Source organism: Giraffa tippelskirchi, chromosome 3, assembly GCF_054371585.1.
Source record: "Giraffa tippelskirchi isolate mGirTip1 chromosome 3, T2T-mGirTip1v1.2.pri, whole genome shotgun sequence".
NCBI lineage: Eukaryota > Metazoa > Chordata > Mammalia > Artiodactyla > Giraffidae > Giraffa > Giraffa tippelskirchi.
This window is the reverse complement of record NC_137277.1, coordinates 96,121,657-96,146,535: the sequence shown is the minus strand read 5'-3', so window position 1 is coordinate 96,146,535 and position 24,879 is coordinate 96,121,657. Positions and strand designations below refer to the sequence as shown.

The 24,879-nt window shown below is 40.2% G+C and overlaps 2 protein-coding genes across 2 annotated transcripts in view; both read right to left on the bottom strand.

Annotated features, from left to right (window-relative positions):
* FAP (fibroblast activation protein alpha) overlaps positions 1-2,846 on the bottom strand; it is a 105,380-nt gene extending 102,534 nt beyond the window's left edge. Inside the window, exon 1 of the mRNA XM_081581594.1 lies at positions 2,601-2,846. The gene's annotated coding sequence lies outside the window, so the exon portion shown is untranslated. The remainder of the gene's footprint in view (positions 1-2,600) is intronic.
* Positions 2,847-10,970: 8,124 nt separating this feature from the next.
* Positions 10,971-24,879, bottom strand: part of IFIH1 (interferon induced with helicase C domain 1) — a 57,215-nt gene continuing 43,306 nt past the window's right edge. The window contains exons 8-16 of the mRNA XM_081581590.1: positions 24,314-24,430; positions 22,189-22,312; positions 21,369-21,641; positions 19,843-20,102; positions 17,297-17,446; positions 15,622-15,783; positions 12,039-12,229; positions 11,461-11,554; positions 10,971-11,360 (exon numbers count right to left, since the gene is read on the bottom strand). Coding sequence (XP_081437716.1) covers positions 11,181-11,360; positions 11,461-11,554; positions 12,039-12,229; positions 15,622-15,783; positions 17,297-17,446; positions 19,843-20,102; positions 21,369-21,641; positions 22,189-22,312; positions 24,314-24,430 — 1,551 coding nt within the window. The 3' untranslated portion in view covers positions 10,971-11,180. The remainder of the gene's footprint in view (positions 11,361-11,460; positions 11,555-12,038; positions 12,230-15,621; positions 15,784-17,296; positions 17,447-19,842; positions 20,103-21,368; positions 21,642-22,188; positions 22,313-24,313; positions 24,431-24,879) is intronic.

The window sequence follows — 24,879 nt, the reverse complement described above, 5'->3', positions numbered from 1 at the left end:
CCTTGAGATGTATGACTCCAGCCTGTGAACCTGTTTAGTGAGACCTCTGCTATGTCCTTCAGCAAACAGGAGCTATCTTCAAAAGTGTAATGTATGCAGTAGATATTTAGCCCACAGTTGTTAAAGTGTTAATCGTTAACGTGTTAATCATTGTATTTCACTCTTTGCAATCCCATGGACTATATAGACCCCCAGGCTCCTCTGTTCATGGAATTCTCCAGGTGAGAATACTGGAGTGGGTTGTCATTCCCTTCTCCATGGTATCTTCTCTACCCAGGGGCTGAAATCTGGGTCTCCTACAATGCAGGCAGATTCTTCACCATCTGAGCCGCAAAGGAAGCCCAAGTCCATGGTTGGTAATATCACAAATCACTAAACAAGGTCTCCATATGAGAACAGCCAGGGAGCCAGAAGCATGAACAATGAGAATGCTAGAGTTGTAAGGAAACTTTGATACCACTGAATACTACCTCTGATTTTTTTAAGAAAGCAAACACAAGCTCTGTGAGATGAGATTGCTCAGTTACCTAAGTAATTGAAGACTATATGGGGACTGAAACTCAGGCATCTGACATGATATCTTCCTGTCATGAGGATATTCTGTAAATGACCTTAAAATATTAAACTCTTCATTAACAATCAAAGTTCTACAATGATTACAATGGTTTTTGAATGCATCAGAGTTTGAGTTCAGGTAGAGTGCATATTAAGTTTTAGGTTACTTGAAACATGTATTTTAAAACTTGGCAGTAAAAATAATATCCCTTTATTGAAAATAAACTGGAAAACATAGATGAAAAAACCTAGTATTTGCCGATACTTCATAAACAGTCTACATATGTTGTGGCAGTACATTTAGCTATTCTATGCATTTGATTTCTTGTACAATTTCCAAAAAATTCTAGAAGACAGCAATACTTTAAATGAAGTCAGCTGGAGTTTTAAAAACTATCTTGAGAAAGTCACAGCCTTCTTTTGTCCTCTTGTATTCTGAAGAGCTCTGATTGGTTAATATTCATATTTGCTCAGGTCTTAATCAAAAGATTCAAAGATATTGTTAGATTGAATTTAATTAATCTAAAAACCACAGAATTTACTTTTTACTCCCCCCAACATTTTGTTTCTCCTTAGTCATAGGAGGTAACTTTCTGTGAAGCAGACCATCCGTGAGACTGGGTAAGTGTGGGTTAAAATGGTCTGTTGTGGTTCTGTCTCGATCATGTGGTTCTTCCATGACAAAAGAGGCTACTCTTCTACTGGGAGAATGTTCTGTTGTGCTGAGCCCTGTGTCTATCTCCAAACGATCTCATTTAGTTCAGGAACACTGAAAATGTCCCAGACACAGAGAGGTTACTCTTCTGCTTAGTACTAGGGAGTGGTGCAGGTAAACACTTTCTATTTATTTTCGAATGACATCCAGCACCTGCTGCCTGTTCGACACTGTGTGAACCCTGGACATCTCCACTGACACAGGTAATCTCGTATGTATTAATAACTAGTCTGGATTTAACCTCTGTTCTTTTAAGGTAATTACTGAGCATAGTGTTATGTTCATGAAGGGAAAGCTGTGGAAGTAAGCCTTAACCTACCTGATGTCTTCTTCTTAATAATACTGTTGCTGCTAAGTCGCTTTAGTCGTGTCCGACTCTGTGCGACCCCATAGATGGCAGCTCACCAGGCTTCGCCGTCCCTGGGGTTCTCCAGGCAAGAATACTGGAGTGGGTTGCCATTTCCTTCTCCAGTGCATGAAAGGGAAAATTGGAAGTGAAGTTGCTCAGTCGTGTCCGACTCTTAGCGACCCCATGGACTGCAGCCTACCAGGCTCCTCCGTCCATGGGATTTTCCAGGCAAGAATATTGGAGTGGGGTGCCATTGCCTTAGGTAATTAGAATAGGAAAAAGGAATCCAGAATGGCGGTGGCTAAAAGACAAGGAAGGGAAAAGCCTGGGAAAATAGAACAAAGGAAGGTTCGAGGACTGGAGTGAGGACCTCAGATGAAACAAACAGCTTTCCTGGCTAGCCCAATTTACATAGGGCAGCCCCAAGGGGAGGAAAAAACATATAAAAAGAGGAGCCAAAGGGCCGGGGGTCTCTCTGAAGAAGGAATTCATAGGGCCTGGACTCCATCTTAGGCCTGTTCATGCTAATCATGTTCGGCCACCTCCCTAATGGACTCTGAACTCTGTGTGTAGTGCCTGTGGAAACGACAATAGAAGGATAAGACCCCCTCCGGACAGGGGAATCTTGAAGGTTGTATCCAGGTTACTCATCACCTAAGAGAAAACATACACTGATCCCCCTACCTCTGGACAGGTCATAAATTTTTTTCTGTAACCTCTGGCTTATTGATAATTGACTGTTTGGAATGTAACCTCGGGCTTATTGATTATTGACTCTTTGAACACATAACACATGAATGATGGGGTTATTGTGATTGTATTTACCTTTCCTTTGTTTATGTAAGTCACAAGGAAATTGGGTGGTGGGTTCAGACACGTACACATGGGGTATAAAAGATTTTCACAAATGCTGGTCGGGGTCCTTGGCTAAGAGGATACTCTGCCTTGGGCCTGCTGGTGTAATAAACTGCACTTCACTACCTGCATCGTCCTTCTGAGTGAGCTTGTTTCCCGGAACGCGTGGCTATAACATCTCTCTCTCTCTCCCGCGCGCACTCCTTCTCTTTCTCTCTCTCGCTCTTCTCTTCGCGTCTTTTAGGTTGGAATGCCCTCACGCCTCGAGGATGTATTTTCCTTTATTTTCTAAATAAACTGATCAGTCCAAGAACTATAACGTGGACTGTCCGAGAGCTGTGACGCGCCAAGGGCTTCAACGTCCGTCGCTTCAAATCTTTCTTGTGATGATACACAAACGAGGAGATTACACTCCTCTGACGTCTATGGTGCCATGACTTGGGTTTAACCTGGCTGAAACAACCTCAGCGTGGCCCCTGCAAGGAGGAGGCCAAGCACAGCAGGAGCCCAACTCTCCGGTAGAAGCAGAACGCGAAGAAAACACAGCGCAAGGGAAGTGACAAGAGGCCCATCATGCTGGAAACCAGGACAGTGAAAAACGAACTCAGCAGAAAGCTCATGTGGCTCAGTCTCAGATTCCAGAAGACCTCTAGTTAAAGTAGGAGGTCCTGGCTCCTATGGCTGGAGGGACATATGCTTAACAAAATCTTAATTCCTTTACAATCTCTCATTTCTTGTTTCCTCGAACATCCCGCAAACAGGCGAGTGGCAGTGGGCACAACTGAGGGACTCTCTAGAGGCTACTCCTAGGTATGTCCCAAAGGCACTGTCTGCTGAGCCCCAGTAGCTGTTACCCAAGCGGGTGGGGGTTCTTCTGTCCTTAATCTTTGTGCCAAGGATCAGGCCAATAAAAACTGTGAGCACAGGTCAGGTATTTAGCAGATTTTCTGGCTTCAGGACCTAATGAAGCTCAGGCTCTAATGTCTCATTGCAAAAATTCAGTGAGTGACACAGCAATAGGTAAGAGGTGGATTTGTTAGGATTTGGAGAGACCACACTCTGCAGGGTGTGGGCCATTGCAGAGGGCAAACGTTTCTGCAGTGGAATGTGGTCTGGTTAGGTTCTGCAAGAGGGGTGAATTCATATGCTAATGAGTGGGAGGATCATCCCAACCTTTGGGAAACCAACTACTCCTCAGTCTTTTGACGGTGCCTTGGAGCTGTCCTGCCACCTCTGGGTGTGTCATTTGGCTTACAGATTGGGGATTAAGGTTTACTTGAATTTGATTTGTCATCTTGGACCCAATTGATTTTTAATTGGTTTATGTTATGCCCTTGCACTATGTCATTTTTTCAAAGGTTGTGCCCTGCCCCTTCCCTCCTGTCTCATGCTCTTTTCCTCAGCCCAGTCCAGGCCCACAATGTTGCCCCTACAATATTCTGGAGGGACAACCAGAAAATAGCTGGCCCTTGGGAGGGAAATACTGTATAATATCCAATCCCTGTAGATATTCAGGCCTTCATCTTCCATGTTTCCTACAACATGTGCAACATCAGCATCTCTCAGTGAACCCACTAGGGTGGGCGACAGGTGCACAATGCCCGCTAGAAGTCCATCTGTTGGCATCCCTTCAAAGGCAATTGGGCTTCCAGGGATAATGTTTGCCACTTTGGGAGTTAGCCCTGCAGGCCATTTGGGCCCAAACCCTTACCACCCTTCTAAAGTTATAAACATACCCCCAGATCAAATCTCCACTCCACTTTTATGGAACATCTGGTCTGTTGCCTCTTAACAAATTTGTTCTTAAGCCAATTACTAACTCCTACAATCAGGACCCTGCCCACTTGTAGACAATGTTGCTCCACCCAGTCTATTATTAAGATACTCTTAATGCCCCTAACAGGGCCAGATAACCCACTCCTTTGTCATTACTTCTGTTATTACCTAAAGTGTGTCTATGACAATGAAATGTGTACCATTGGAGACACCCTAACCTGCTCTTATGGAGGACTAGGGGAAGAAATCAGTGACTCACAATCCCTTAGAGCAGTAAGAGGATAAGGCTTATGACTATTTCACTGTTTCCCAGTCTCAGGGCACAGGCTTGGATTGCATTACATCAGGGTATCTATTCCCATCTGCAGTGAACAAACTGGCAATGAGTTAAAATTACAACCCTTTAATCCTACCCAGCACTGGTCACGCTGGAGACCTTGGGGACACCCAACTCCAGTCTGGGGGTCCCAGGAGGTCAACCTGTCTTGATTTCCTAGGGATCTGGTCCTCAAAAGGTTGTCTTCAACCTGCTCGGGGATCCACCAGTCCAGGGGTCCCAGGAGGTCGTCATGCCTCGATCTGCCCAGGGACCCAATTCTCGGGAGGCAGACCTGCCTCGACCTGCCCGGGGATTCGATCTCCAGGAGGCTGTCACGCCTCAGCCTGCCTGCGGATCTGCACCTTGACCCAGGGACCCCTGGCTCTCAGGTTGCAACAGTACTGGGTAGGATAAGTTTCAGAAAGACTCACCCCTAAGGAAGTCCACCCATGGAAATAGAAAGAAGTCCCACAGCCTTGTGGGACTGTACCCAGTCTCAGCAATAACTCAGGAGCCAAACGAGAACCCATTGCCTTTCTAGAAAGGCTAAAAGAGGCCCTCCAAAAGTTTACTAGTCTGGACTTAGACTCTTATGAGGGACAGGTGATTTTTAAAGGACAAATTCCTGTCCCAATGTGCATCAGATATCAGAATAAAGTTACAACAGCTACAGCATCAGGACCCTGCTGTCTCTTTAGATGAGATGGTCCAGACAGCCACCAATACCTTTTATAACAGAACAGGAGAAGGAGGCAAAGGCCCAGGAAAGGGAGAAAAGGAAAGAGACAAGGCATGCCCAGATGGTGGTCTCCCTCCAGGGAAGCCTTACAGCAACCCCGAGTCCTTGAAGGACAAGGCACGAGGCAAATGTTTAATCTGTAGACAGGAGGGGCATTGGGCCAAAGAGTGTCCAAACCTGATAAGTCTCCTAAAATGGCTTGCTACAAACGCCATCAACTGGGACACTGGGCGACACTCTGCCTTGGGGACTCAAGAGCATCACGGTCAGGCACTAAGACTTCCCTCACGATGGTTCAACAGGACTGAAGTGGGCCCGCTCCAGCCAGCCCACCTGTCACAGATAACCATCACGGGGCTGGAGCCAAGGGTGCAACTGGATGCGGCAGGTAGGTCAGAGAATTTCTTGGATTGACACGGAGGCTACCTACTCTGTCTTGATCTCCTATTCTGGAGACTTCTCCTCCCAAATCTGTACCATTTTGGATGCTACAGGAAAAACAATTACAAAAAGATTCACCTGAGTACTTTGTTGCTGGGATGGACAAATATTTTCCCACCAGTTTCTAGTGGTCCCTGACTGTCCTTCTCCCTTATTGGGAAGAAATCTCTCCCTGCCTTCGAAACCTTGCAGCTATTGCAGTCCTGAGAGAAGATGCTTTAAAATTCTCTTTTTGGGGCAAACTAACTATTTTTACCAGTCACCAAGTGAAACAACTCCTAAATGGGAGAGGCCATTTATGGATGTCTAATCAAAGAATCCTCAGATATCAAGTAGTGCTGATGGAAAATCCAGGCCTCACTATATGTCCTTGTGAGGTTCTTAACCCAGCCACCCTCCTGCCTAACCCTGAGGGCTCTCTCCCCTTTCACTCTTGCTTAGAAACCTTGGACCACTGGACAAAACCCCGAGAGGGATTGTCAGAAGATCCTCTGACCTATCCTGAGGAAATCTGGTACACTGATGGAAGCAGCTTTGTCTTGGATGGAAAAAGAAGAGCCGGATATGCAGTAGTCTCCAGTTTTGAGACCATAGCGGCTAAGCCTCTGCCACCAAGTACTTGAGCCCAATTAGCTGAGCTCATAGCTCTGACTTGAGCTTTTAGAGCTGGGAAAAGGAAAAAGAATAGCCATTTACACTGACTCCAAATATGCCTTTCTGCTGCTACATGAACATGCTGCTATTTGGAAATAAAGGGGCCACTTGACCACCCGAGGGTCCAAAATCAAATATGGTGATCAAATTCTTAGACTCTTGGAGGCAGTCCATCTGCCTTCTGAGGTTTTAGTCTCCCACTGTTCAGTTCAGTTCAGTCACTCAGTCGTGTCTGACTCTCTGTGACCTCATGAACCACAGCACGCCAGGCCTCCCTGTCCATCACCAACTCCCAGAGTAAAGGACACCAAAAAGGGAGCACTGAGGTGGCACGAGGGAACCAAGCAGCTGATCAAGCAGCTAAGAGAGCAGCATTACAGAACAATGACCCAATAGGGGTTGCTACCTTAGTTCCACAGACTAATTTGCTAGAAACTCCTTCATATACTGAAGGTGAGACTCTTAAAGCTAAGATTGCAGGCTTTCAAGAAGATCATATGGGGTGGTTCCAAAAGGAGGGACTCCTTTTTCTGCCTGAGAACCTCCAGTGGAAGTTGGTTAACTCCTTACATGCCACTACTCATTTAGGGGAAAAGGCCCTCCAAAGATTAATAGAAAGATCCTTCAGAGGAACAGGCCTCCAAATGACTATAAGGCAAGTGGTCTCCTCTTGTCCCACTTGCCAATTAAACAGCCTCCAAGGAGCTCAAAAACCCCACGTGGCCCAGCCTGTCCAGAGATATGGGGCCTACAGGAGAGGACTGGCAGATGGACTTCACCCAGATGCCAGTTTCTCAAGGGTATAAATACCTATTAGTCATGATAGATATATTCACAGTATGGATTGAAGGCTTTCCTATCTGGACTGAGAAGGCTGAGGAGGTGGTAAAAAAACTGCTCCATGAAATCCTTCCGAGATTTGGTCTGACCAGGTCATTACAAAGTAACAATGGGACATCATTTACTTCTAAGGTCACCCAAGGGGTCTCTAAAGCATTGAGCATTACTTATTATCTCCATTGTGCCTGGAGGCCTCAGTCTTCAGGAAAAGTAGAAAGAACTAACCAATTCTTAAAATCAGAGATAAAAAAGATAACCCAGGAGACCTCCCTGGGATGGAAGGAGACTTTACCAATAGCTCTCCTCTGAACCCATATTGCCCCTAAGGAACAGATTGGTCTTAGTTCTTATGACATGCTACATGGGAGACCTCCATGTTAGAACTGGACATGGAACAACAGACTGGTTCCAAATAGGAAAAGGAGTACGTCAAGGCTGTATATTGTCACCCTGCTTGTTTAACTTATATGCAGAGTACATCATGAGAAATGCTGGGCTGGAGGAAGCACAAGCTGGAATCAAGATTGCCAGGAGAAATATCAATAACTTCAGATATGCAGATGACACCACCCTTATGGCAGAAAGTGAAGAACTAAAGAGCCTTTTGATGAAAGTGAAAGAGAAGAGTGAAAAAGTTGGCTTAAAGCTCAACATTCAGAAAACTAAGATCATGGCATCCGGTCCCATCCTTTCATGGCAAATAGATGGGGAAACAGTGGAAACAGTGGCTAACTTTATTTTTTTGGGTTCCAAAATCACTGCAGATGGTGATTGCAGCCATGAAATTAGAAGATGCTTATTCCTTGGAAGGAAAGTTATGACCAACCTAGACAGCATATTAAAAAGCAGAGACATTACTTTGTCAACAAAAGTCCGTCTAGTCAAGGCTATGGTTTTTCCAGTAGTCATGTATGGATGTGAGAGTTGGACTATAAAGAAAGCTGAGCACCGAAGGATTGATGCTTTTGACCTGTGGTGTTGAAGAAGACTCTTGAGAGTCCCTTGGACTGCAAGGAGATCCAACCAGTCCATCCTAAAGGAGATTAGTCCTGGGTGTTCATTGGAAGGACTGATGTTGAAGCTGAAACTCCAATACTTTGGCCACCTGATGCGAAGAGCTGACTCATTGGAAAAGACCCTGATGCTGGGAAAGATTGAGGGCGGAAGGAGAAGGGGATGACAGAGGATGAGATGGTTGGATGGCATCACCGACTCAATAGACGTGAGTTTGTGTAAACTCCAGGAGTTGGTGATGGACAGGAAGGCCTGGTGTACTGCAGTTCATAAGGTCACAGAGTCGGACACGACTGAATGACTGAACTGAACTGATGGGAGGTCTCTTCCTAGATCCAGAGGCTCAGACCCTCCAGTCTTATACCATGGCCATTGGGCAGTTCCAACAGGATATACACTTGTGGGGTGTGAACCAGGACCCGAAAGATTCTAAGGAATCACCACTATATGCTCCAGGGACTCAAGTCTTAATTAAAATCTGAAAAGATGGGTTCCCAAAGTCTCAACTCCAGCCCACATGGAAGGGCCCCTACCCTGTAATACTTTCTACCCCCACAGCAGTCAAGCTACCAGGACATGACTCCTGGATTCACTACTCAAGAGTCAAGCCATGGAAGAAAACAGAAGAGGACAATCAATACACCTGTGAGCCCCTGGGGGATCTTAGATACCTATTCAGAACTACAATGAGTGCCATTCTAATAAACACCCCCAAATTCTAGTTTCTGGGGATAAGATTTCTCAGGACAGCTCTAAAGAGCCAACACAGCTTGACAGAGATTGTACTCCAAAACAGACAGGAGATACATCTTCTGATCCCTGAACAAGGAGGGACTTGAGCCATCTTGGTGATGAGAATTTAGAGTTGGCTAATGCCCCTACTAGTCCTTGTTATGCCATATTGATGCTGCTTATGATTGTTCCATGTATTTATTATCAATTGTCTAACCTGTTTTGTCTCTGTCAAGGTCAATAAGCTACAACATGCAGTGCCAGTTCAATAAGGATATATAAAACAAAGCCTACCATGGAAAATATCACTCACCCTTAGATGGACACCGCTATAAGGACTCTGGGGCCTGAGACTAGCAAGAGGGGTAGGCCCAATACTCCTCGCCATCCCAGTTCAGCAGGAAGTAGCAGAAAGACCTCAATGCCCCTATTCCCAAAGAATCGGGCCTCCTATCTCTTGAGGGGAGGATGTTAGGTAGTTAGAATGGGAAAAAGGAGTCCAGAATGGCGGTGGTTGAAAGACAAGGAAGGGAAAAGCCTGCGAAAATAGAACAAAGGAAAGTCCAAGAACTGGAGTGAGGACCTCAGGTGGAACAAATAGCATTCCTGGCTAGCCCAATTTACATAGGGCAGACCCAAGGGGAGGAAAAAACATATAAAAAGAGGAGCCAAAGGGCCGGGGGTCTCTCTCTCTCTTCTCTTTGCGTCTTTTGGGTCAGCATACCCTCATGCCTCGAGGATGTATTTTCCTTTGTTTTCTAAATAAAACTGATCTGTCCAAGAACTATAACACGGACTGTCCGAGAGCTGTGATGCACCAAGGGCTTTAATGTCCGTTGCTTCAAATGTTTGTTGTGATGAGACAGAACTGAAGAGATTACACTCCCCTGACAATACCTTGCCTTTCATGGCATTTCATATTTTTCAAAGTACTTTCATACATACGTATATATTGTTGCTGTTGTTGTTCAGCTGCTCAGTTGTGTCTGACTCTTTGCTACCCCATGGACTGCAGCACACCGGGCTTCCCTGTCCTTCACTATCTCCCAGAGTTTGTTCAAACTCATGTCGAACACATATATTACTTAATCATAAACACTGGGCAAGGGATGTGGAAAGCAGAATTCTAAAAAGGCTTCCAAGATCTCTGCCAGTGGTATATATTCCCTGAAAATTCCTCCGACCTTGAATATGGGTAGGATTTGTGATTATGATGGGATTACATTTAAAATTCCCATGGTTACAGTTAGACTGTCTTAGCACACTTGAGAGAGTCTCCTGCTGGCCATGAAGAAGCAAGTAGCTGTGAAAGGCCCCATGAGCAGGCCACGTGATAAGGGCAAAGTTTGGTGCTTAGAGTGATCCCCAGTAGATGGCTAACAAAATAGCAATCCCATTCTTCAGTTGCAAGGAAATGACTGCCAACAACCTGAAAAGATCGGAAGTGATTCTTCTTCCAGAGTATCCAGGTGAAAACATCACCTGACACCTTGACTTTCAGACTTCTGAGACGCTGAGCAACCTCTGGGCTACAGAACATGTGCAATAATAAACGGGTGTTGTTTTAAGCCACTTGTTGTTTAGTCACTGTCATGTCCTACAGTTTTGTGACCCGTGGACTGAAGCCTGTCAGGCTCCTCTATTCATGGAATTTTCCAAGCAAGAACACTGGAGTGGGTTACCATTTCCTTTTGCAGGGGATCTTCTTAACCCAGAGATCAAACCCTGGTCTCCTGCATTGGCAAGCAGATTCTTTATCCCTGAGCCACCAGGGAAGCCCTATGAAGCAATAGAAAGCTAATAAAAGCAAATGTAGATAGTACCATTACCATTTCACCAAAAAGGAGACTGGTTCAGAAAGATGAACTGATTTGCTTAATTTTATTCTGCAATTTAGTGACAGGACTGAGATTAGTACCTCAGATCCTTATTTATACTCGAACCTCCTTCCCACGGTAATATACTGCTCCACACTAAAGGGTTTTACTGGAAGCTTTTTATTTTTAACCTCTGCCCACCAACAAGGTAGAAATTGAAAGCATAATATATTGTCTTCTTTCATACACCTCAATACAGAGTAAAGCATTGACTTTTATTAATGTTCACATAAGTTCTGTAGTATGATGAAAACAATCAAAATCATGTAAATGTCAAGTTGGTAATATTTTTAAAAGAAATCTTGAATCAAATGTCAGTCCTCATCACTAAACAAACAATATTCCGAATAGTTAAGATCAGGAAATGTGATTGGTAATTCTACCCACTTTTTGTATTGTTTCTTTGGTAAATTATTTTTGAAAACCACTACAAAATTCTTTATTTTGAGACAAGGCAAATCTAAGCCTTTGTGCACCATCATTGTTCCCCAAGCCTGGAAAACAAAAGAGAGAGAGAGAGGAAAGATTAAATGCACATTCAATTAAGAGTTCCTTTTGGCCAAAGTAAAATTAAGCCCACAGCAGTTTACTTACTTGGCCACATTTACTGCAGATTATCTCGCCATTTGTTTGATACTCAGCACACATTGTTTGCGGTGCTTTGTTTGCTCTCACCAAGTACAGTTTCCTAAAATTATCAAGGAGTCAGAATCATCCCTGAGAATTCATATAGGACCAGTACACAGCCCATGGTACACACTATTGGGCTTGCCAGTCATCCACATGCATGCACTGTTCTGTACTTCATCCCTTCAGCCAAATCACTGGGCACACACCTCTCAGGGTATGTTGCTTTTTGTGGCTTCTTTCCTGTCTGTTGATTATTTTAACTAGACTTAAGTTGCTCAAGAAGTTGAAAACAAACATGAACATTCACAAACTGATCTTGTTTGGATGAAAATGGCTTTGGGTCTTACACTTCTCCTTTCCTGCCCTTGTGTATATATTTGAAAAATGGACACTTGAAATAAGGTTCATAATTTGGGGACTAAAAAGGGGAAGTTCTGAAAAAATAATGAATCTCGTGTGTACTATTTTGTTAGACCATTTACAATACAAACTGCTTCATCCTTTATAAAGAAACTTAAAGATAAGTCTTCTCTTGGACTTACTTGAATTCTGGTGTCATATTGACATGGTGCATCTTCTCAATTACGTGGATATCTTCTCCAGAGCAGGCTGGCACACTACAGTTTTTACACAGAAAATTTATTAATGATGGCTTCTCCTTGAACTGCTTTGCAGTACTTCTCTTGATTTTCATTTTCTTTTCCATTATACTTTGCATCTGTAATTCCAAAATCTGCAAAAGAATATTCAATGTGATTTTTTTTCATAGTTTCAATGAAGTAAGTTGCCTGGAATTCAGAGATCTTAGATAGTTATGAAAATATACACTTGACTTATAGTCTAAAAATAAAAGTGATGAGGTGATGGCCCCCAAAGAGTTTAGTATAGAATCTTCTCTTACAATCATGGGAATGTGGAATCCTTAGGTGTTCAAAACATACCCCATTCCATTTTTTAAAATGTTCTACTGTGAGAAAATGTTTGGCACTATTTAATAAAGACAAAGCAAACAAAGAGACAAAAACAAAGAAACTCTTTCTAATCCGCATCTCCATAGGTTTTAATTTTATCTCATAAAATAAATCTACTCTTTCTTCCACATGAAGTCTCTTTAAAGAACTAAACATTCTTACTTCATCACCCTTAGTCGTTTCTTATCCATGAGAAGCCTCCAGTTTCTTTCATTTCTCTTCATATATTGTAACTTCCAGACTCTTCACTATTTTATCTCCTCTATACATTTGTGACAGAAAATACTAGTTTCCCACCCAGGATCCAGTCTTCATGGTAACAGAACTATAATTTTATTCTGAGTGGAAATACACCACTAAATGAGTACATTTATGAGTCAGTGGTCTTTAAGACATAAGTCTATAAGATGTTGAAAGAAATTTCCAGAAAAGACTTTAAGTATCAGGTAGCTGGCATGGGCACTGTTGCCTTTTCCATCTTTCTCCTCCTTCTTAGAGTGAACGTGCAGCAGTTGAAATTCTAAAAGCTCTGACCTTGAGAATGGAAGCCAAATAGTAAAAAGGCAGAGAAGAGAAAGGAATTTTGGCATCCTGATGACATCATGGAGCTATTGTGAATGTCTAGATTGCCCACAGTCTTTATACGAGAGAATAAAATCTTAAAATTTTTATATTCCCAATTCTGTGGCTAATGGAGAAACTTATTCATAACAGAAATAATATAGTTTATGAGAGATATAAAACTTGAGATAGAGACTGGCTAGTTCTCATACCTATACAACTTCACAGTGGACAATTTTAGTTTTTAAATAATTTACCTCCAAACTAAACCTCTCAAAGATGACAAATTGATACTAAGTTGTGGAGGAAGCCATTGTTTTCCTTAAAATCAAAGGAAAGTTTTCAGGAAAAGTAAACTATCGGTGCTGATGAACAAAACTGAATAGCCCAGTTCTCTGGCTCTCACCTCTGTTTTAGACCTTGGCTCGAGACAGCCATAGTTAGCACAGAAAAGAGAACAAACCTTGCAAGTGAACCTGTGGGCTATAATATGATTTGATCAGATAAGTATGAAGACAAATTTCCTATGTAAATTATAACAATATAATGAATTGAAGTATTCTGTTCTTTAAAAGTTTAATTAGGCTCTTCTTGCAGGATATTTACAGTTCAGCGAGCTGGTGAAAAGATGATTTGGCACAGGAACAGATACATATGGGCAATTAAGAAATAACTATGAATGCAACAGAAGAAAAAGCAAACAAAACCAAGGTCAGTGTTTGGATATGTAACCAGGACATCAGAAACCAAAAGAATAACTCTAGCTAGTAAAGGATATGAAACAATTAGAAGGGCCAGAAAAGAAAAGAAATCATAACAAATACATGGGAGGCATAGCTATAATCTGTCTGCGTGCATGCTCAGTCGCTCAGTCGTGCCCAACTCTTTGCAACCTCATGGACTACAGTGTAGCACACTAGTCTCCTCCATGGAATTTTGCAGGCAAGAATACTAGAGTGGGATGCCATTTCCTTCTCCAATAATAATCAGCCTAATTCCAACTAAAATGTAATGTGGCAAATGTTGTTGGGTCAAGGCCAGGGACAATATTTAGTATCTTCAACTTACTCCTAGAAGTCCGATTTGACTGAAGAAGCTTGGGGTTATGTATAAACTCAGTACACAACATGGAATATAGACCTCCCCTTATATGTCAACTCAAACTGTTCATTAGTGGTTGCCCCCATGTTATGTTGAGAAGGATTCTTAAATCAGAAGAAAGAAGTGTTTTGACCTGGTGGCAATGTGTGATGGGGCTTTGAACAGAGCAGTGAGTGGCAACACGTACCCCATGTTATTGCCATCCCTTGTCTGGGTTTGTCCACCTGGAGCAATTTTAAGAGAGTAGGTCTCTTAGCCAAAGGAGATCTAAAAACAGATAGTCCATGGGGCCCCCAAAGGGACTGTGTCTTTTCTAGAGATTATCTGGCAAAGTGCGACTCACAAACTCCAGAGATGGTTCTAGAGTTTATACAAAACACTGGTCTTGAAACATCAATCTTTGAAAAACATCCCACGTGATTTATTCATTTAGTACTTTAAATGTAAAGTGCTAACTTTCCAGTGGTATTATATGGCTACAAATGTTTGATTTGACACCACAAAATGTTTGGTTTGCCTTATATTTAAAGGGGTTTTAAAATATAAATTCGTGTAGAAACCTGGCCAGGAAACCTTGGAGTTGCTTATAGCAATGCACACCAATTTGAAAGCATCCCTTCCGTGAAACTCTATTTAGGGTAGAGCCAATTCCAATGTTAAGAAACTAACATTCACACCCATATGCAAGGGTGTGAATTTTCTTCTAAATGGATTGTTTGCTATTATAGTAGTTACAGTCTTTAATTCAGTGGTATGGGGGATTTCCTGAAATATTGTAGAAATACATTCTTCCTTTGCTGCATTCCTCTCACAACTCAAATGATTCTATGTTAGTAAACTGAGATGCAGCAAGATGGTATATGATCTATTTTCTTAACATTCGGGGCCTCAATGTCTCTCCCTCTTAGAGGCCTTTCCCAAACACCTAACCTAAAGTGCCCAACTAGATGTTTGTTTCACATTGTCTTGATCTAACATTTCAGCTCTCCTCTCCATACATGTATTACTTGCTTTATTTCTCTTTATCGTTTCTCCTCCTCAAATCTCACCATGTACTCACTCAAATACAAGTTTCATGTAGGAGGGATCTATCTGAGTTGCTTGCGGCTACATTCACTGTTTTTACAACCTTGCCTAACACGCAGTAGGCACTTCACAAATATTTCTAAAATGAAAAAATTGTGCCTGTACAGATTAGATGGGACCAAGATGAGCAGGTTGAATTGAATAAGTGAGTTGCACTAGTCTTTCTGGATCAGGGAAAATCTAAATTTATATTATCAAACTTTATAGAACAGCTCCCTGATGATTTCTGCCCACCATGGATCTTGAGTCTTTGTATGTGAATCTGGTCTCAGAACAGTCCTTCAAACTGGAACTTATAATTCAGCACAATTTCTGTCTAGAGGCTTAACCACAAAGAGATATCATGGCAACCACAGGCAGTCATTTAAAAGTGAAAACTAAATTCAGAGTTGGCCCAAAACAATACCTTATGAGCATACTCCTCTGGTTTCATATTTTGAATACGGTCTATAGCTTTATACATCATTTTCTCTCGGAAATCATTAACTGTCTCACGTTCAACAACCCCTGAGCCACTTTGGGCAACCAGGACATAGATGCTCTCAGCAGCTCTGGCTCGACCACGGGCCTGAGAACAGAAAGAAATCAAATCAATGAAGTCAATGAAGGTCTGTTCTTTGCTGCAAATGCTCCTGTTTTTGTTCCGGAATGATATTCACTGCTCAGTATCCCATCATCAAATGATTCCTCTATTTTCTGTAAAGTCAGTTATTATCCATTTTCTTAATAAGTTGGCTATTTGAAACTCAAAATGCACTTCAATGAAAAACAATGTTGTAGAATGATGATGGTTAGGTTCCCACGTGCATGCATGCATGCATGCTATGTCACTGCAGTCGCGTCCAAGTTTTTGTGACCCCGTGAACTGTAGCCTGCCAGGCTCCTCTGTCCATGGGATCCTCCAGGCAAGAATACTAGAGAGAGTTGCCATGCCCTTCTCCAAGGGATCTTCCCAATCCAGGAATCGAACCCATGTCTGTTATATCTCCTGCATTGGCAGGTGATTTCTTTACCACTGAGCCACCATGGAAGCCCACACTGGCCTTCAAAAGCCTCAATGACACAAGGCCATCCTGTCCTGCCCTTCTTTTCCCCAGGTACCCCTCCCAAACCCTGAAAACCATCATCAGTGATTTGGGCTGGGGGAGTCCCATTGCCCCACTTCCTGGTAGGGAGGACAAATGGGGAGAAGGGCCTCTCTGACTTTGACACCAGAGCTGAGGCGAGTGCCATTCTGTTTCTGGCATCTACCTTCAGTGTTCCAAGAAGATACACTTAGTGTGGTGGTACATTTCTATGCTGGGCTGTGCTTAGTCGTTCAGTCATGTCCGACTCTTTGTGACCCCATGGACTGTAGCCCTCCAGTCTCCTCTGTCCATGGGGATTCTCCAGGCAAGAATATTGGTGTGGGTTGCCATGCCCTCCTCCAGTAGATCTTCCTAACCAAGGGGTCGAACCCAGGTCTCCTGCATTGCAGGTGGATTCTTTACCCTGCTGAGCTACCAGGGAAGCCCAATACATTTCTTTATACTTTTGTATAAAGAGTTAATACTAAGGCACATTTTGAGTAACAAAAAATGTTATGTCCTTGGCCAGGAACCTCACCATCAATGCTATCATCCTCATGAAAAATTCATTTTGAGTAGTGAGGCATTGAATAACACATCAACTTCTGAAATTCAAGTATGTCTTAATTTGGTGGCTTTCTGATTATCTGGTTGATTTCTCTTCTTGTGGGAAAACAGATATATTTTTTAAACTAGGTATGCTGTTCTACTAAAAGAAAACGAAACACACAATAAAAGGGCTTCCCTTGTGGCTCAGCTGGTAAAGAATCCGCCTGCAATGCGGGAGACCTGGATTTGATCCCTGAATTGGAAGATCCCTGGAGAAGGGAAAGACTACCCACTTCAGTATTCTGGCCTGGAGAATTCCATGGATTGTATAGTCCAGGGGGTCGCAAAGAGTCGGACACAAGTGAGCAACTTTCACTTTCCCTTTCATGTGTGCTGTTTTACTAAAACAAAACAAAACAAGAACACAAAATAAGAAATTAACATATTTGAGGTATCTAAATGTACCTGGACCATGGCTATTTCGTTAGTGACGAGACCATAACGGATAACGATATTACATTCTTTAATATCCAGACCTTCTTCTGCCACTGTGGTAGCGATAAGCAGATTTATTTGTCCCATGCGAAATTTACTAATGACTTCTTTTTGTTCATTCTGTAGAAACATTTTAGTAAATTAAATGTTGTAATGCTAAACACATTAAAATCTTCTAATTAGGAAAAGAAATACTAAATTGCAACTGGTCAGTGTAAATGAAAGGATTAGATCATACACGGATTTGCTGCCATCTGTTTTTGGCATTGAACAAAGACATGATGGCGAGGCAACATTTGATTTCCAATCTGGGATTACCGCACAATAACAAAAATATTTCCATCCTCCAGTCTGGAGGTGGGAAGGCCATCATTTGTGCCAAGGAAACAAACTGATGGGTGACTTAGGAGGAAGAAAGGAGGAGATGCTTTCAGTTGAGAAGAGGATACAGCAGTGAGAAACTAAAATAGGCTTTCCTTTTTACTACATTAACTTCAGAATCTTGAATAGTCAGAGAATAAGATGCAATGACACTTTTAAAGACAGTCAAATTTTGAGTCAGAGAGAAAATATACACTGTATTTTGCATTTGGTCACTTTAAGAGTCATTCAAGCAAAGAAACATGAAGTATTCCTGGCAGAAACTGAAAGCATTAGTTGCCTCCAGGGAGAGGAGCTGGGAGACTGAAGGACACTGGCGTGCCCTGTACTTTATTAATTTTTGAAGAGGCAAATATATTATCTGTTCAAAAGGATGATATCAATAAAAATGAAAGAAGAGGCTATTAAAAACATAATTAAAACAGTTATATTTAAATTTTAAAAAATCTGAATTTTGAAAGTTAACATAGGTAAAGGAATCAAATATTCACTTTGGCTGTTACACAGGAGGAACTGGTGAGCATAATCCTAGCTTGATGTAGCCAGTGGAGTTTTATTTTCATAACTATTCTTATCAAAGCTGTTGACCCAGTGGCCTTTGGTATATATTTACCCTATCTTTTGCCTCCATACATTAAACAAAAATACACCTGTCAGATAGACTGTATGTTCTCCTATTCCCATCCAATTCTTTTCAGAAGCAGGATGACATACGTCTTTCTTTTTGACTTCTAACTGCTGGAGAATCCTGCAGAATGATCACTCTCCAGTCTTCTCTGATAATTTCTCCTTCTTGCACTCATGCCCACTATTGATACAAACTTGACAGATCCTTGGATTTTAGCAGATGTTTGTGCCTTCATTCAAAGGAGTAACTATAATAGTGAGAATTTCAGACTCAGTGTCAGACCCTCACATCATATTACATAGATGCCTAACTCCTCTTCCAATGAGTAAGTCCAAATCAGTCTACAGGTGAGGATGTGGGGAGTGAGGAAGGGGATGTGTCCTATATTTTGGCATTCAGCCACCTAGTCAAAACTGGATAAGCAAAAAGTAGCTTGAATGCATACTTGCCATTTGTAACCCATCTCTTTTCAAAGAGGAGCCAAGGCCACATAAAATCAAAGTCTTAACACTAAAGCTAATTGAATAAAAACTAAAAAATGGGACCAAAAGTGAAAAAGTATAGGTGTATCGCTTGTAGGAATTAAAACAGAAGCTGAGAGAATGAACTTCAGTTTTGCTATAAGTTTCCTGGCAGCTAGGGCGAAGAGGAAAACATAGCAAGTAAAGCAGCTCTCATCATAAAGAAGGATGTAAACTCCTTACCTAAAGAAAACAGTGCTTTCTTTGCCATAAACTTTAGAGGCAACTCCAATATAAGCAGAGAGTATATCAAGAGTTTTAGTGCACAATTTGAAGAACAACTTCTTTTCAACAAATGTTAAAACAAATTCAGTTTGTTCCAATGGACCAAATGATGATGACCATAATGGAACTAAAGTGTCCCTTTGTCCAGAAAAACTCAGGACCAATAGGGCTTCAGAAGACACTTTATACTAATAAGCCATTTCTGTTTCACCCATATTTATAATCTCTATAAGTGTCTTTTTTTCCTTCTTCCAAGTGTTTTTTTCCTGTGCACATAAGTAGTATGATAAATTAAAAGCAAAACAAAACCAAACTCGAAAAGAAAATCTCTCATAGTCCCAAATCTCTATCACATCAAATGTCTTATTTTTTCCAAGTTCCCTTAAAGATCTCATCCTATGCAAACATATTTTACATAGTTCTAATTATAATGTACACATTTTTGTGGAAATTTGATTTTTCCATTTGATATTATTTTGTGACTGTTGTCCCCTTTTGTTACTAAGTTTAAGTGTTAAGCATTTTTGCAAAAGAAATCCTATATAGAAAGTTCCTCCAAGAATATGGTGAAAGTGATTCCTAGAACAAAGCTTAGCCTATCAAATGCCACAGATTGTTGGCTATTAAACACATTTTCTTTCAAGAACAATTGTTTCATTCTATTAAAGTATTTGTGGGTTGGTGAGAAGATTGATGAAAAAAGACTACAAGTGAAGAGAAATGACAGCATTAAAAAAAAAAATCCAAAAGGATGTTTTCACCTGTGTCATGGGCTTGAACTCACTGCTGTGTCCAGCGCCAATAAGATGGTGGGCTCTGACTCCTACTTCTGAAAATTTTTCATTTTCAATAATCCACTGGGAAAGGGCATATGCACTCTGTCGTGTTTTTGTGAAAATTATTCCTCGTGCTGATCCTTCAGTCCTTGAATATTGTTCCATTATGGTGTTTCTCAATTTGATGAGCTTTTCATTTTCATGTTCTGGGTTTTGAGCTAGCTTTTTCAACTTTTTCTTATTTCCTTTAAGAAATAATTCATTTATTTCCTTTTTTAACTAAAGTATACTCAATTTACAATGTTCTGTCAGTTTCAGATAGATATACAGCAAAGTATACAGAAACATATATACATTTTTAAAATATTCTTTTCCATATGGTTTATTCAAAAATATTGAATATAGTTCCCTGGGCTATACAGTAGGACCTTGCTGTTTATCTGTTTTATATATATATTGGTTGTAGTTTGTATCTGCTAATCCCAAACTCCTAATTTATCCCTCTCCCTCTGCCTTTCCCCTTTGGTAACCATAAGTTTCCTATCTATGTCTGTGAGTCTGTTTCTGTTTTATAAATAAGTTTGTATCATATTTGATTTTCCACATATAACTGATATAAGATAATTATTTGTCTTTCTCTGAATGGCTTACTTCATTTAGTATGATAACCTCCAGGTTCACCCATGTAGCTACAAATGGCATTATTTCATTCTTCTTTCATAGCTGAGTAGTATCTTCCATTGTGTGTGTACATGTATAGCTACAGATATAGATGATATAAATATAGATATAGATATAAATGTATAGCATCTTTATTATCCATTCATCTATTGATGTACATTTAGGTTGCATCCATGTTTTGGCTATTGTGAATAGTTCTGCTATGAACATTTGGATGCATGCATCCTTCTAAATTAGAGTGCTCTCTGGATATATGCCTAGAAATAGGATTGCTGGATCATATAGTAACTCTGTTTTTACTTTTTTAAGGAGCCTCCATACTGTTCTCAACAGTGGCTCCACAAATTTACATTTCCATCAGCAGTGCAGGAGGGCTCATTTTTCTCCACACTCTCTCTAGCACTTGCTATTTGTAGATGGCCATTCTGACTGTGTGAGGTGTATCTTATCACAGTTTTGATTTGCAAGAAATAATTAGCTTAAATTCATAAAATATGTGAATAACTAACTGGAAGACTTCATATAATGAAGTACTAAGAAGTTCAACTATAGTTAATCTTGTGCCGTATCCAATAATCAAGCTAGTTTTTAAAATAAATTTATTGTGGTCAACTTAATAATAAAACCAGATGATCAAATGATAAATTAAGATAATACAGCTCATTGCTAGTTAATCCTATCAATTAGAAATAGCTCCAATATGAATGGAGTTTCTTCTTTCAAAATGAGAGATTTTAAGAGAAGTTTTTGGAGAGTTCTTAAGAAGCAGTGGGTTCATGCCAAAGAGATAAATGCATGAGTCCATGCAAAAATGTTATACTGATTCTTACCCAAAAATAGAGAGATGAGAAAGTCATCTGTCTCATGCAGCTTCAAAGGTTTTTTTCCATCACCCACATCTTTATCATCACCATTGTCATCACTCTCTTCAGTGTCATCTCCTAGGAGGGCCGCAAACTTCTTCTCTTTCTCGTCATTGTAGAAAGTTTCAAGGTGATTATATGCATCAATCATACGGATTGTATCATTAATTTGTAGGGCCTCATTGTACTTCCTCAGATGTTCTGCACAAACACGATCTTTGCGATTTCCTTCTTTTGCAGCTATGAAAAATATGTTATGTACAATGAAATAATGATAGAATACTCCCCCAAGTGTGCTGTGGACTTGAATATGTTAATGTGTTTATGATACTGACTTGAAAACAGGCTTCACTTTGTTTTTGAAATGAGCAAATTAAGGCTCAAAATGTGCCATGAGCACAAAAAGGGGGCAAGTTTTCTGACTCCTAGACTTGCTACTTCTATTCTGCATCAGCAAAAAAAAAAAAAAACCACTTGATTCATGCTGACTCTGAGGAATGGCATGAAAAACACATTAGTTAAGCTTGCATGTGGAAACAGAGATGCTAATATTTATCTTACTACTTTAAATATATAATAAGTGAAAGACTCTGGAAATTAAGAGAAAATGGATGAATTGGTGCCTCTTTCCTTAGATAAGGAGTCAGGACATTTTATCCTTGTCCTACTTAGAACACAGAAATTCCATTTGCTATTATATTTGCTTTCAGTTTGCTTGGGAACATGTGACCTGGAATCTTGGTATAAACATGGGATAAAGCAAATGTTATGTTAAAACCCAAATTACCTTTTTTTTCCATTTTAATGAGCCATTGTTCATAGGGTTGAGTTCCAAAATCTGACATTGGACTCATTTGGCAAAAAGTTTGAATCTTTGTCATTATTTCCAGCAGCTTATCTTTAAATGGATCCTAAAAATAAATGATACACTTATTCTTACATGTTTATATTGTTGAATGAGTAACATTATATTTATTAAAATAATTTATATGTTATAACAAATTTGATTCAGACTCATTGTCTAGAAAATGTAACAAGTTATTCTGATCACCTCTTTATACATTCATTTTTTTTTTAATCAGCTATTTTACCTCCACCCTCAAGCCACACCACACCAACACCAGGTATCTGTGCTAGAATCTCCCATTTTAAACTTAAAAAATAAAATTAATGAATATTATACACCTTGAATGCTAATAGCTATTTTAAAAATACATATTAAAGTAATATTCCAATTATTTAAAAAGCCTGAATTTAGTTTAAAAAAACATTCCTTGGTGAAGAACTGGTTTCAGTATTATTTGTACCAAAATAAAATTTTAAAAGGTAGAGTTTTGAGAAAAGCCAGACATAGAAGAATACATACTATGGGGATTTCATTTTTTATTTTTGGTCACACTGCTTAGCATGTGGGATCTCAGTTCCCTGACCAGGGATCAAACCCACACTTCCTGCACTGAAAGGGTGGAGTCTTAACCACTAGACTGCAAAGGAAGTCCCTTGATCTGGATTTTGGTTATACAAGTGTTTTCAGTTTATGAAGATTCAGCAATCTGCACACTTATGAACTTGAACCTTTCTGTATGTGTTTTATATTAATACTTCAATAAAAAAGTATGTGAAGTGAAAGTCGCTCAGTCATGTCTGTCTCTTTCTGACCCCATGGACTGTACAGTCCATGGAATTCTCTAGGCCAGAACACTGGGGTGGGTATCCGTTCCCTTCTCCAGGGAATCTTCCCAACCCAGGGATCGAACCCAGGTCTCTGGCACTGCAGGTGGATTCTTTACCAGCTGAGCCACCAGGGAAACCCAATACAAAGTATACCCAAAGTTAATTAAGTTGGAGGAAACTGGAGGCGGGCATGGCAACCCACTCCAGTATTCTTGCCTGGAGAATTTCATGGACAGAGGAGCCTGGTAGGCTACAGTCCATGGGGTTACAAAGAGTTGGACACGACTGAGTGACTAAGCACAGCATAAGTTAATTAAGACAAAAGATAAGGCAGCAAATTCTTTTAAAATATACTCTGAGTATGCTGAGGATTATTTTTAATGATTATGATTAGAAACATGCATTTAAACTTATTAAGTAAAACTGAATGAAAAAAGTGAAAAAAAAATCAAGTACACTCAAATGTGCTAGTTCAGCTGGAATAGACAGTTCTATTTTTCAAAATTTCCAGAAAAGAATGACCTATGGAGATTGGTTGCTAACATTAGTTTGGTGCCTATATTTCAAACACAATATTATATATTATGCATATTTCATAACGCAACATCCTTATGAGGTAGATTTGCAAAGATTACACTTACTATCAAGGACACACAGCTAAAATTTATGGTGCTTTTAATATTTTACAAAAGAAAGTATTGACATAATGTACTAATCACAATGTTCAAACTGACTCAGGTTGATTTTTATAATAAGATATTCATCACAAAAACACTGTTAAAGTAAATATTTCACTTCTTTACCATAAGTGTTTTCCTAAGAAACTAAATATGTCAATTAGGTGGGATACCTGTTATCATTGCCAACTGAAATCTGGTAGTCAAAACTGGCTCTGTTCAATGTTGGGAAAATCAACTCAGAAAAGTAAAAAGAATAAAAGAAACTATGGTAATCCCTCTAGTTTAGCTTTACAACCTTCCCCCCCTTTACCCTTTCTCTCCCACCACAACTGATATGTAGTAAACAAAGTACTAAGCTACTCTTTGTATAAACAGGAAAACTAAAAGATTAAGAATTCACAGCAGTGCTTTGCTGCCTAATATAAATAAAAAAGAATAAAACTAACTTTTCTGCAAAAATTTAAAATAGTATTATTCAGAGCGTCAGTGTAAGATAATCTTTGCATCTTTCAGTTGAATACGGTATCATCAATCAAATATAAAAATTTAAGCACATACTTTTTTGGTGTCATCTGCAATTACAAACTTTTTGCATGGCTCCTTTATTTGCTCTTTAAGTAGATTAATATTTTGTTTCACAGTTTTAATGGTAACTGCATCAAGACTGGCACATATCTGAAAAAGAGACACTTCAATATTCAAATACTATCCCTTTCAATTGATTCAATGTAGAAATTTTTCTTGTATGAGAAATATGTAGCATGATTTGCTAAACACAGCATTTTAGTATTGCTTCACTGTGGGTCCAACCAGTAATATTCATCCTGATAGAGTTAAAAAAGAACTTCTAAATCAAATTGGTAGAAAATTCCAGAAAAAGTATTTCTTTTCATTTCTTAAATTCCATTTTTCCAGATGGAAAAAGTGACATAGAGAGAGTACATAAAATTGCAGAGATGAGAGGAGAATGTTTATAAGCTAACCATATTACACAAGGCATTTATGGGTCATCTTGACATCCATGGATCATATTACCACTTTCCTCTACACAGAAAAGGGGACAGTGCAAAGATAGAAGTAGACAAAGCCCATGTACCTGGATTTGGATTGGCGTTAGTCCTTAA